Genomic DNA, 13353 nt, shown 5'->3' on the forward strand with positions numbered 1-13353 from the left:
AAAACAGGCACAACACGTTTCAATTTCTACCCTGTGAAGTGCATCCTTTTGGCAAAAACATTACTAATACCAAACGGAGCACTACCACCCTGGGTGTGATTTTTTTATGAAAAGCACTGGAAGTGTTCTTTGAGCATGGAATCAGTATTTCTTGTCTGCCTTTTTGCATATTTTGTACTTTGAGTAGGCTATTTGCATCACACTAATGTTTGTCTTCCATCTCTCTCGCTCGCCCCTGTGACTTCCTTCAACATTTCTGTCAAACGCTGCTTTTATGGAAATTCCAAATAGTGGCAGTGCCTCACAAAATTGGACGTATTATTGAAGGTAGCCCAGCAGATCGCTGTGGAAAACTCAAGGTGGGCGACCGCATCCTAGCTGTGAATGGGCAATCCATCATTAACATGCCTCATGCAGAAATTGTGAAACTAATCAAAGACGCAGGCCTTAGTGTTACTCTACGCATCGTTCCTCAAGAGGGTAAGTCACTGCTTCACAAGTCTGGTTATACCAAGGAGGTTTTTTACAAAGCAGAAGTTTGATCTGAAACCTTTTTGATTTTTGCACCTGTCGCAGATATAAGTAGTCCTGCTTCTGCACCAGGCTCAGAGAAACAAAGTCCTATGGCACAGCAACACAGTCCTATGGCACAACAGAGTCCTACAGCACAGCAAAGCCCTTTAGCACAACACAGCCCTGCAGCACAACACAGCCCTGCAGCACAACCACCTCCTCTTCAGTCACAAGGACATAATGGCAGGTAAGGAGAACTGTCCCACTTATTTTAATGAGTGATTATGTGTCAGAGGTATTTTCCTTTCCTTCTCCTAAGTTTATTCTCAGACAGCATGTTGTCAAATTGAAATATTAATGTCACAAACAGGAAGGGTTTTTATTAAAATATATATAATAATTAAAGCACAGCAAAATATGTAAGGCTAGTAATGAGATGTCTGAAATTTCCAATTTACTATGTATTGCTTAACCCTTTTAGCACAGAATGAACTTTAAATCTTCACAGATGTATGATTAAAAAAAGACTGAAGGGTTACATGTTGAAAGATCAATGTATGCATCATGTTTATACTTCTTCTCCCACTCTCCCCATACCCTACCCACTGGGATACTGTCTCAGCAATAAAAAGGGGATTGCCATCAACAGGCTGCTATTGTGTCCCTCTTGCAGTTAGCTAAAGAGCACCATCAGAGACCAAGGAGCAAGTCAGCCTTAAAAAGAGTAGGTTAGAATTCCCTCCAACACCAGAGCATATGCCATAAGTGCGGAGGAAGGTTCTACAGAGGACAGTTTGCAATGTGTTAGCTACCTTGACCTTCTAGACTCAGTATCAACCCCTGCACCACCAACGCTCTGTGGCTGCAGTATGTACTACCAGAGGATGCACTTCAGCAGTTCACCAAGTTTACTTTGAGTCCTGCGACCTCTACCACTGAAAAAGACAAGAGCAGCAATGACACGAGACCGAACACAATGGCTTCGATCTTCCCAATATTTAATTGGAGAAAATTACTGCTTATGTCGGACAAGCAGTCTTAACAATTTAGAGACCATGGAGGGGTCGAGAGAAGTGGTGGTTAGGTAGATCTGGGTGTCATCAGCATACATATTGAAACTGACACTGTGTTTTCAGATGATGTCGCCAAAGGGCAGCATGTAGATGAGAAATAGGAGGGGGCCAAGGATAGTTTCTTGGGGGACACCAGAGGTAACGATGCAGGAGCGGGAAGAGAAGCCGTTGCAGGTGATTCTCTGGCTACGATTAGATAGATAAGAATGGAACCAGACGAGTGCAGTCCCACCCAGCTGGACGATGGTGGAGAGGCGTTTTTAGAAGAATGGAGTGGTCAACCGTGTCAAAGGCTGCAGACAAGTCAAGAAGGACGAGGAGGGATAGTTTACCTTTGTCACAGTCACAAAGGATGTCATTTGTGACTTTGATGAGAGCCGTTTCAGTACTGTGGCGGGGCGGAAACCTGATTGGAGGGATTCAAACATGGAGTTGCGGGAAAGATGGGCACGGATTTGGGAGGCAACACCACGTTCAAGGACTTTGGAGAGGAAAGGGAGGTTGGAGATGGGGCGGTAGTTTGCAAGGACGGAGGGGTCAAGGGTTGGTTTTTTGAAGAGAGGGATGATGATGGCAGATTTGAGGGAGAGGGGGAGAGTACCTGAGGAGAGAGAACCGTTAACAATGTCAGCTAACATGGGAGCCAGAAAAGGAGGTTGGGTGGTCAGGAGTTTGTTGGGAATAGGGTTGAGGGAGCAGGAAGTGGGTCTCATGGACAAGATGAGCATTGAGAGGGCATGGTTAAGGAAGGAAAGTGGCAGAGGCAGCTGAATGGGTGGTCTTAATCTTAGAGACAAAGAAGTTCATGAGCTCCTCACACTTGTTGTCGGGGGTAAGGGTGGAGGAGACAGGGGAGAGGGGTTTAAAAAGACGGTTAGCAGTGGAGAATGGAAGCCGGGGTTTATCTTTGCATTCCAGTATGATTTTGAAATAGTGAGCAATTTTGGCATACCAGAGCAGGACCCGATAATGCTTTATGTGGTCCAGCCAGATCTGGCGGTGAACGGCTAAACCAGTTGTCCGCCATATCCGTTCAAGTCTGCGCCCCTTGAACTTAAGGGAGCGAAGATGAGGGCTGTACCAGCGGGAACGGCCAGGGTGAGAGAGAGTAATTGTTTTAATAGGGACTAGGGCATCAAATGTGGTGGTGAGGGTGTGGTTGAGCAGATTGGTAGCTGCAGAAATGTGGAGAATGGAGGGCCAAAGGCTGGACGGTTGGGATTTCATAAGTGCAGTTGTAGGAGAGTTGGGAGAGAGTTTTTTTTCCAGAGGCGGACACAGAAGGAAGTCGGGTTGGGGAGGGGGTGGTAGAAGGGGGATGTGGGTGGAGAGCGATACGAGGAAGTGGTCAGAGATGGCCTGATCTGCGATTGACATAATGGGAGTAGCGAGGCCACGAGAGATGGCAAGATCGAGGGGGTGGCCGTGAATATGGGTTGCGGAGTTTACAAGGAGTGAGAAAATAAGGAAGGATAGGTGACTAGTGAACTCAGAGGAGAGAGAGCATGATGAATTGAGATGGAGGTTGAAATCACCAAGGATGAGAAGTCGTTCGGTGCAGTGAAGATATCTCGATAATAAAATTTTTATGGTACTTGGGTGGGCGATAGAGAACGAGAATTTTAAATGAGAGGTGAGAGGGGTGGAATAAGGTGAGATGCTCAAAGGAGGAGAAAGTGCCGGAGGAGTAGGGGGCCAGACCAAGGTGTGATTTGGTGATGAGAGCTACACCGCCACCACGGCGGTCTGAGCGGGGCAAGTGGTGGAAGGTATAGCCAGGTGGGGAGGCTTCATTTAAGGGTAAGGTGTCATCACCCCTCAACCAAGTTTCCATCAGGGCCATGATGTCGATGCAATCATCCACGATAAGCTCATGGATGGCAAGGGCCTTGTTCGCAAGTGAACAGACATTCTGGAGGGAGATGCGGAGAGGGTCGATGATGGCTGATGCACTGCCAGCGTCCACAGGTTCAGCGCTGGGAGGATGAGTTGGACGGGGAGGAGATTGGCAAGATTAGCCCTCAGTGGGCGTGCTAGACGGGAAGGTCGGCGAGAGAGTAGGATTGGATAGTTGGGGTTGCTGCTGATGAGGCAGCAACGAGTGCCTCGATGGGCCCTTCATAGGATGCCGAGAGAGGCACAGAGGAAAGCTGTAGGTTTATCAAATAGTGCCATACCATCTTTCATATCCACCTGAGCAGGCAGGGGCATCAGATTAAAGGCATTTGCAATACCACTGCAAATAGCAAACAGGAAATCTTCCCCAGTGTTATATCAGGCTTTGCAAGGAACAGCCCTCAAAATGACAAAAAATGTGTAGCTTCCGTACTGGCTGTACTATAAGTGTTTGATGAAGGAGACTGCCATCTAGCAGAAAAGCTGGGTACAACATCCAGGTAGGAGCAACAGAGCAGGAAAGTTAATACTAGAATAGAGTTTATGCTGCTGCATTTTTAGTGTTCAGTGAAGTTAAGATTTTTTTTAACTGTTGCATGGAGTACTTTAGTAAATAAAGAAATGTCTAAATAACATTTTCATATCTGAATTAAGAATATGTTTATAATATGTGTGGTATTCCTTTTATTATTAGAATTAATAGAAAAAAATGACATCTAGCAAATTGCCGTAGCACCAACTAACACAGTCTCCGAATTCCATGCACTATTCCCCAGCTAGCCAAGGAGGCAGATGGGTGACTTGCTTGCAAGCCTCCATTAATGGTGCTCTGCAATTTACTCTGGCTCAGTTGGTAGCACCCTCGCCTCTGAGTCAGAAGGTTGTGGGTTCAAGTCCCACTCCAAAGACTTGAGCACGAAAATCTAGGCTGACCACTCCAGTGCAGTACTGAGGGAATGCTGCACTGTTGGAGGTGTCATCTTTCGGATGAAACATTAAACCGAGGCTCCGTTTGCTCTCTTAGGTGGACGTAAAAGATCCCATTCTAACCGACTCATTATTACATTGCTGTTTGTGGGAGCTTGCTATGCGCAAATTGACTGCCGCGTTTCTTGCATGACAACAGTGACTACACTTCAGAAAGTACTTAATTGGCTGTAAAGCGCTTTGGGACGACCGGTGGTCATGAAAGGCGCTATATAGATGCAAGTCTTCTTCCTATTTTTTCATTTGTTTTTATTTTCAGGCTTAATTATTAATGTAACTATTTGAATCTAATTTTCTTTTAAAAGTCTTTCAAGATAGATTGTGTTAATGATCATATTTAGAGTATTTTTATCTAGTTACAGGTCAGAAGTGAAAGCAAGACAAGATGTTAAACCAGACATCAGACAACCACCATTTTCAGACTACAGACAACCTCCGGCATCAGATTACCGGCAGCCACCATCTCTGGACTACAGACAGCCGCCTCTAATAGATTACAGGCAACAGCCTCCTGACAATAGGCAGTATGCAGTGTCTGATTACAGACAACCGCAGGTATGAAACTTCAAACATCCCGACCTGTAGGCCATGTTTTTCCATCAGTGGACACCTCAACTATGTTCAAGAGCACATTAGGAATGTAGATACCACAGTACAGCGTAACTTGTTATTGTAGATGATATATATTAATGACCTGGACCTGGGTATAGGAGGCATAATTTTAAAGTGTGTAGAAACTTGGAAATGTAGAATAATGAGGAGGATACTAGCAGACTTCAGGAGGGCATTGACAGACTGGTGAAATGGGCAGACACATGGCAGAAGGAACTTAATGCAGAGAAGGGTGAAGTGATGCATTTTGGAAGGAAGATAATAAGCTAAATGGTACAACTTTAAGGGTGGTGCAGGAACAGAGATACCTGGAGGTTCATATACACAAATCTTTGAAGGTGGCAGGACAAGTTGATTTGGTTGTTTAAAAAGCATATGAATCCTTGGCTTTATCAATACAGGAATAGAGTATAAAAGCAATGAAGTTATGCTAAACATTTATAAATCACTGGTTAGACCTCAGCTGGAGTATTACCTGATTACCCAATACATGAATAAATGCACCCAGCAGGTGAAACTCGCATATGTAAAATCAAGTATATAAAAGCCTTGGCAGTCATTTTAGCTTTTGGAGACGATGTAAAATGGCCAAAATAGAATTGGCCGCCAGTTATACATCCTGCCTGATTTTCGTTTCAATCGACTTCAATGGAAAGGAAAATCAGGCAGAGTGAATAATGGGCGGCTAATTTGATATCATCCATTTTGCACTATTGCCCAAAGTTAAAATTACCTCCCTTGTGTTTTCTTAAAGGCTAAAAAAAAACCACACTGGTTTGTAATGTGTGTTCAGTTAAAAATAAAAACATAAAATGCTGTAAATACACAGCAGGTGCATCAATTTCTGAAACACGAAAAGATGGGATAACTTTTAGATTTTGTGTACCCCCTTTTACAGTTCTGATGATCTACAATCAAAAAGTTATCTCACCTTAACTCATTTCAGATGCTGGCAATCCTCTGTGTCTTTGCATCAATTTGTATTTTAATTTCAAATTTGCAGCATTTGTGATTTTGTCTTTTTATACCTTCAGTTGAATTTGATAATAACTGTCTATCACCAATGTGGTAATTTTCTGCAAACAACCCTTGAGATACAGCATTACTTAAAGGGGAGGTAAAATTTGGGGAAATAATTTTTGTTCAAAATATCACTACTTATAGGGAAAAATGCTACACTTACAAAATTATGTTTGACTTCAATTTAACAAACATAATTTTCTGAGCTAATAGGACACTTGGTATCATTGTTGAAGGGGACCTTCCCATGCGTCTCAGAGTGGATACAGTGGAAACAACAAGTGTGCAGCTTCAGATCAGCCAAAGAGCTGATCTGGAGCCCAGAAAACGACACCACCACCTGGATATATAGGTTTACCACACTACACAGAAAACAGATTCCAGCACGTGTATGTCAATGTGCTAATGGACTAACCTTCAGCCCTTTTGCAAATATTAGAAACACATGCCCACTGCAAAACCATGGGATAGGAAGCAAGCTTTGACGAGACACTTTGGGCAGGATTTTCATTGGGCCGTGGAGTCGGGATTGGAGGCGTGCGGGGGGTTAAAATCCCAAAATCAGGGGTCCCGCACCCAAACCCGCTTCCATGCCAGTTTCAAAGGAGGCGGGTACCCGCCCCGCACTGGGACCCGCCTACCCGAGGCGGGAAAGGATTAGTGCCAATTAACTGCCTGTTAACAGGTAGTTAACAGGCAGTTTTTAGCCTAATCCCTATTTTTAAGGTTGAAGTGTGGGATTCCCGACGGCGCCAAACCATGCCAAGTTAGAGGAGGCGGGCCGTCGGGTTGAAGGACTTGGAGGGGTCGAGATGTCGGTGTTCAGGTGAGTGATGTGTGCATGAGTGCAAAGGTAAGTGTGTTTGGTGTGTCTAAAGTGTTTAAATAAGTTTTACATACCTTTTCTTACCTTTTCAGCCTTCCTTCCTTTAGGTCTCGGGAGTCCCTCATCTCACCGGCACAGAAAGCAGAATGGCTGCGAACTGTCAAAAGGGGCAGCTTCAGCTTTCTGTGCAGGAGAGATTTCTAACTGAGTCTGTGGAGAAGGACTCATGTTAGAAGTAAGACTGTCAGTGTTTGACAACTTCAAACAGCTGTGAAACACTGATATTTCATCTGTCAAAACCTCTTGACAGATGAAATTTCAGTCTGTGACGTCACCTGTTGCCGGGTGGCCCTTAATTGGCCCGGGCTCAACAAGGTCAATCAAGTTAAAATCACGTGGATTGGCCGCATCTCAATGGAAGCGGGACTACAACCCCGAAAGTTGTAGTCCCGCCTCCAACCCGACTCCTGAATGAAAATCCTGCCCTTTTTATCTGCTAGCTCTGGTCATTATTTCTCAACTCACCTAATGAGACCAACAGTGTCTTAGCAGGCAAGTGCCATACAGTAGTATGAGTCAGGTTTACATCCGAGTTCCTGACTCATGAGACATCACAAGAGAATGCAGATTCACTTCACTTTTTCTTCCCCAGTAACTTGATTTTGTTCTGTTATCTCTTCGTGGAGTCTCCCCATACCACATAGCTTTCTGGTCAAGAGGAAGGCTGCAGACCTGTGCCTAAGCATCCATAGTGCAGCAATATAGTTGGTCATGTGAGAGTAGCTCAGGTGACTGGCATTCAGATTTTCCCTCCCTCCCAGTGGGGGGAGCCCCTACTGGATACCATAGCAGCTTAGCAAATTAATGTTTGCTAAATCAAAGGTCAAATATAATGTTGTATTTAATATAATATTTTCCCTATAAAGTGGGGGGAAATTTTGAACAAAAATTACTTTCCCCAGACGTTACCACCTCTTTAATGAATGCTGTATCTCGAGGGTTATTTTCATAAAATTGTCACATTGGTGGTATGCAGAGTATACACCAGTCTTTGTTCCACGCCTCCATGGTACAGTTCATGGAAGCTGCAGTATGCGGACTTGAATCACGTCAGTCTTGCATATGCCTTGCCTAGTGGTTGCTCATTGTCAAGATCTGCCAGTAGGTTGCTGCTCTTTCTCTTTGTTGGAAGTGAGGGGAAAGGGAGATTGTACACAGGATAAAACACTTAAAAGAAAAGTTGCAGTATAAAGCATTGAAGATGATTTGAAGGATGGAGAAAACCAGAGATTATTACTGACTATTTCTACAATTATTAATGTGGCACCTACACCAACTGATCCAAATCTTCATAATCATCTGCCTCTTCAGTGCAGTAGAAATGTCAATCATTCTATTGTTTCCCATTTATTTAGTGTAGGATTCACTAATACCATTAAGTAAAAACAGGTTTCATGGAAATAAGGAGATTGTGGAATTAAGTAACCACACTTAATATGTTGATGTGCAGTGTCATTATGTAACACTGGAGTAAGGATATTTAGTAAAGGCTGCTGGATATCGCACTGCTTAGAAAAGAAATTGAATTACTAATAATTCCGTACAGTGCTGTAATACCACATGAATTGCTACTTTAAATTAATGCTGATTATTACAAGTTTATGTAGGTGAATTAAGAGGTATTGAGCAGAACTAACTGACAAAATATTCCATCTGAAGATCAGAACATTGTACAAGTAAACAAATGCATGTGAAAAGATAGTCAATTAAGCAATAGGAAATAACAGTAGCAAAATTAGGTCTTTTATGCAATAAGCACTTTATGCAATTATGGGGAGATACTATATTTGATGTCTAATTGAATAATACCTTTTTAAAAGATTTTAAGTCCATATTTTCACCCCTTTTAAGAAAATGAGGTCCGGTACAGCAGAATTATTACTGACAGTGAAACAGCACTGAACTGTAAACGTTTCCCAGTGTTACCTCTCCCTGCTAAGCTTCCCCAGACCTATCACAAAGTCTATTCTAGTGCGGGTTACAGGTACTCTAGACCTAGCTGATACCCCAAAATCATTGATCATATAAAATGGGTTGAGCACAACCAACATTTCATTAGATACTATTTCTGGTTCTATTGATTTGGGGGAGAAAACATTGCAGTTAATTTAAAATTAAGCTGAAAGTTTTATATATAAATTCTAAAAAAGAATTAATCTATTACTTTAATATGTGATTGAAAAATTTTGCTTTTGTGGAATGCTTCCAAGATGATCAGGCAAATGTTTAACATTAATTGTTTAATGTTTAGCATTTGGTTTGTCACATTGATTTCGGAGTTCTACTGCACTTGTTATGCTGTACTACTTGCATGATTAACCAATGGAAAATATTAAAAGTCAAGGGCTGTTCATCATCCACATTTCAGAGTCAAGTAGGAAATACGGCTAGAATATTTTAAATTGTAATAATGATGTGTAAGTGACCTGTAACTATACCTGCCATACATTTACTTCATGAATTATCAGCCCACCGAGCACCGCACACAGTTGGCAGTTCTGCTTTAATTCATCATGTAACCTTTACATCCTGGCAGTTGTTGAGGAAAAGAGATATAATTTTTGTTCAGCATTATTATGTCCTTGCATGGGATGGCAACATACTGATCAGATAGATTGATTAAAGCAAATGTGCATTGGCACATTAAAGACCTGATTAAGGGTTGGTACACAGAAGGATTCTCACAACATTCATATTGAGTTGTCCTGTTGTTGCCCTAAACATTATCCCTGCACTGCTGCTTTTTCAAAATGTCAGGAATTAAATCTTTTGTTTTTTGAGTTTCAATGTAGGCTAAATACTGTTAATGTGTGTGTTGGGTTAGTAAAATCTGCAAACAATGGGTTTTGTGTATATTTTGTTCTTCCATTGTATTTACATACAGGATTTTGATTACTTTACGGTTGACCTGGAGAAAGGTGCCAAAGGATTTGGATTTAGTATTCGTGGAGGACGAGAGTATAAAATGGATCTATATGTACTGCGCTTGGCAGAGGATGGGCCAGCGATCAGAAATGGGAGAATGAGGGTAAGCCGATAATTTCTTTTTGATTCAGTGTCCCAGAGTCAGCTTCTGCTGCAGCAATCAAAACATCTAGGCTTGTGGTTTCACTGTGGTGTGGATTTTATGCAAGAGGCTTTCAGAAAATATAAAATCAACCAAGACTCTGCCATCGCTACTAGACATAATTTTTGAGTGGCACTCCTGACATGGAATCTGCTCTATGTACTGAAAGTTGTAAATAAAAAGCACAGCATTTCTTACTTTACATAAGAACATAAGAATTAGGATCAGGAGTAGGCCACACAGCCCCTTGAGCCTGCTCCACCATTCAATAAGATCATGGCTGATCTTCGACCTCAACTCCACTTTTCCGCCCAATCTCCATATCCCTTGATTCCTCTAGAGTCCAAATATCTAATCTAATTACAATGCATGAGCTGCTGTTTTGAACACATCATCACTGGTGCAGCAGTCTGCATGATGTCAAAGCTGACGATGTTAGCAGTACTCTGTAGGTAACCTGATTTCTCCACTCTCTTCCTTGTGAATACTGAGGGAAATAGTAAGAAACTTTATGCTGCCCCAATTAAGACCAGCTAATTCACACAGACCATCGATCAGTCCATAGTCATTATAGTTTAGTATCGACTGAGCCATCGGGGTTTACCTTTAACTATGTTTTACCTTTAACTGAAGTGTCAATCATCATTCAGGGACCTTTATGGAGACGATGCATAACTAATGCTGTGGAGCTGCAGACGACTTACTTTATCAGACAGTAGTATTGTGAACTGTTCCTCTATAATTTAAATCAGTATCTGCACCATAATGAAGTATCTGTGAAGTGGCTGTGCAAACTTGCAGCACGGTGGCATAGTGGTTAGCACTGTTGCCTCACAGCGCCAGGGACCCGGGTTCGAATCCGGCCTCGGGTGACTGTCTGTGTGGAGTTTGCACATTCTCCCCGTGTTTGCGTGGGTTTCCTCCGGGTGCTCCGGTTTCCTCCCACAGTCCAAAGATGTGCAGGTTAGGTTGATTGGCTATGATAAATTGACCCATAGTGTTAGGGTGATTAAAATGTGTGGGGTTACGGGGATAGGGTGGGATATGTGTTGGTGTAGGGGTTATGGGGATCGGGTGGGATATGTGTCGGTGCAGGCTCGATGGGCCGAAATGGCCTCTATCTGCACTGTGGGGTTTCTGTGATTTCTGTGAAACATTGCAAAGTATTGTAGCATGTTCAACAGGATTAAAGCACCTAGGAACATCTCAATACAAAGTCTGTCCAAGAGCTGATGTGAACAAGATTTGTGAAGCCTGATGAAGTCACCACATGAATTTTAGGAATCTTATTATCTTCCTCCCAATGCCACAAGGCCCCAGGTTCAATTCTGAGTTTGTGCTGTCAATCACTGTTTTGCTGTCTATGCTTACACGTGAATAATGGCCAGGTGGGCGAGCAATGCCCAGGGAAATGTACTGCAGCAAGAGTCAGTGTCATGTTTGCCATTATAAGCACTTTATTTATTTGCAGGAAAAGTCCTCAATTGTTACAAGGGAAACAAGCACCACATATCATTTGTTCCAGTGGAAAACTCCCAATTCCCATCTAGGGCCTGATGAATACACTATAGTCAGTATCATCGAGAGAGAGATGGGGAGAAAGTTGGTGTGATATTATTTTCAACCATTGTTCTTATCCATTTAATAGAGCTTTGAATTATTAATCATCTAGGGTTTCTGTAGTATTTTACAGAGGGGAAAAAATACATATCTGTTGCATTTCAGTTTACATGCATTGGATCCATTTTCATTTTGTGTGGCAGTGAGGTGACTTATAGATCAATATTTAGACAAAAAATAATTTAACAAAATTAATGTAATGTCATTTCCAGAGGAAAAAAGTTCAGATTTCTCAATTTTTAATTAACCTTGAGATAATTAAATTGACATTAGAACAATTGTAATAAATAATATTCATATTGGTGAAAAATGTGACCTCATTTTATGGTTCACTCCTTTGCATTAGTAATCATATTTTAATCAAAGTTTTACTGAAATGTGGTAATTATGCAAACTTCCTCAAAGTTGTCAGTAGAAGATGTTAATGATAAGAATGCTCTGGTAAGTAATGAATAATTATCAGAAAAAGTCAGAAAGGACTCTAGATAGTGCCATTGATTAGAATATTGCCTTTCAGTTCCAGTCCCAACAGATAGAATAAAAAGACAATTAAAAGAAAATGATTCTGGATCATTTAAACCCAGCTACTGATGGATGATAATCTATAACATAAAACTGCCCTCAAATTCAACACAATAGGTAGTAATTTGGCAGTATTTTTCTTGTGCCTGAATTATGGCTAGGCCACATAGAAAATAGATAAAGCCACACTGCTATATGAGGGGTGCTTTTTTGAAGAATAGTTTTAGAGCACACGATAGAGGCAGTACAGGAGAGTTCTGCATAGCCTGTGACAATGAGTAAATCTTAGCTGGGAACATGTGGTTTTGACACTGAATGCAAGATAGAAAAGTGTTTCATTTTCCCTATTCTTTTATTCCTCAATTAATACATGCAAAAAGGAGATCTAGAAAAAGACTTAAGAACATAAGAAATAGGAGCTGGAGTAGGTCATTCAGCTCTTCGAGCCTGCTCCGCCATTCAATAAGGTCATGGCTGATCTTCTACCTCAACTCCACTTTCCTGCACTAGCCCCATATCCCTTCATTCCCTTAATATCCAAAAATCTATCGATCTCTGCCTTGAATATACTCAACGACTGAGCATCCACAGCCCTCTGGGGTAGAGAATTCCAAAGATTCACTACCCTTTGGGTGAAGAAATTTCTCCTCATCTCAGTCCTAAATGGCCGACCCCTTATTCTGAGACTGTGACCCCGTGTTCTAGATTCCCCAGCCAGGGGAAACATCCAAACATCCTCCCTGCATCTACTCTGTCAAGCCCTGTAAGAATTTTGTATGTTTCAATGAAATCACCTCTCATTCTTCTAAACTCTAGAGAATATAGGCCTAGTCTACTCAATCTCTCCTCATAGGACAATCCCCCCCATCTCAGGAATCAGTCTGGTGAACCTTCGTTGCACTCCCTCTATGGCAAGAATATCCTTTCTTAGGTAAGGAGACAAAAACTGTACACAATACTCCAGGTGTGGTCTCACCAGGGCCCTATATAATTGTAGTAAGATGTCTTTACTCTTGCACTCAAATCCTTTTGTAATAAAGGCCAACATACCATTTGCTTTCCTAATTGCTTGCTGTACCTGCATATTAACTTTCAGCGATTTGTGTACAAGGACACCCAGGTCCCTCTGAACACCAACATTTCCCAATCTCTCACCA

At 42.0% G+C, this 13353-nt stretch overlaps 1 protein-coding gene across 29 annotated transcripts in view; it reads left to right on the top strand.

Moving 5' to 3' along the window:
* magi2a (membrane associated guanylate kinase, WW and PDZ domain containing 2a) overlaps window positions 1-13353 on the top strand; it is an 888182-nt gene that overhangs the window by 835285 nt on the left and 39544 nt on the right. For 27 of the 29 annotated variants that reach the window (XR_015081568.1, XM_086010373.1, XM_086010375.1 and 24 more), the window contains 4 exons: window positions 292-480; window positions 577-760; window positions 4826-5024; window positions 9872-10015. Coding sequence is in view for 28 of the 29 variants with exons in the window: in XM_086010373.1 (XP_085866499.1) it covers window positions 292-480; window positions 577-760; window positions 4826-5024; window positions 9872-10015 (716 nt within the window). In the remaining variant the exon portion in view is untranslated. The remainder of the gene's footprint in view (window positions 1-291; window positions 481-576; window positions 761-4825; window positions 5025-9871; window positions 10016-13353) is intronic. The other 2 variants (XM_086010376.1, XM_086010384.1) reach the window with 1 other exon arrangement.

Source organism: Somniosus microcephalus, chromosome 17 (genome assembly GCF_052327205.1).
Source record: "Somniosus microcephalus isolate GS21.2 chromosome 17, FLI_Smic_1.0, whole genome shotgun sequence".
Taxonomy (NCBI): domain Eukaryota; kingdom Metazoa; phylum Chordata; class Chondrichthyes; order Squaliformes; family Somniosidae; genus Somniosus; species Somniosus microcephalus.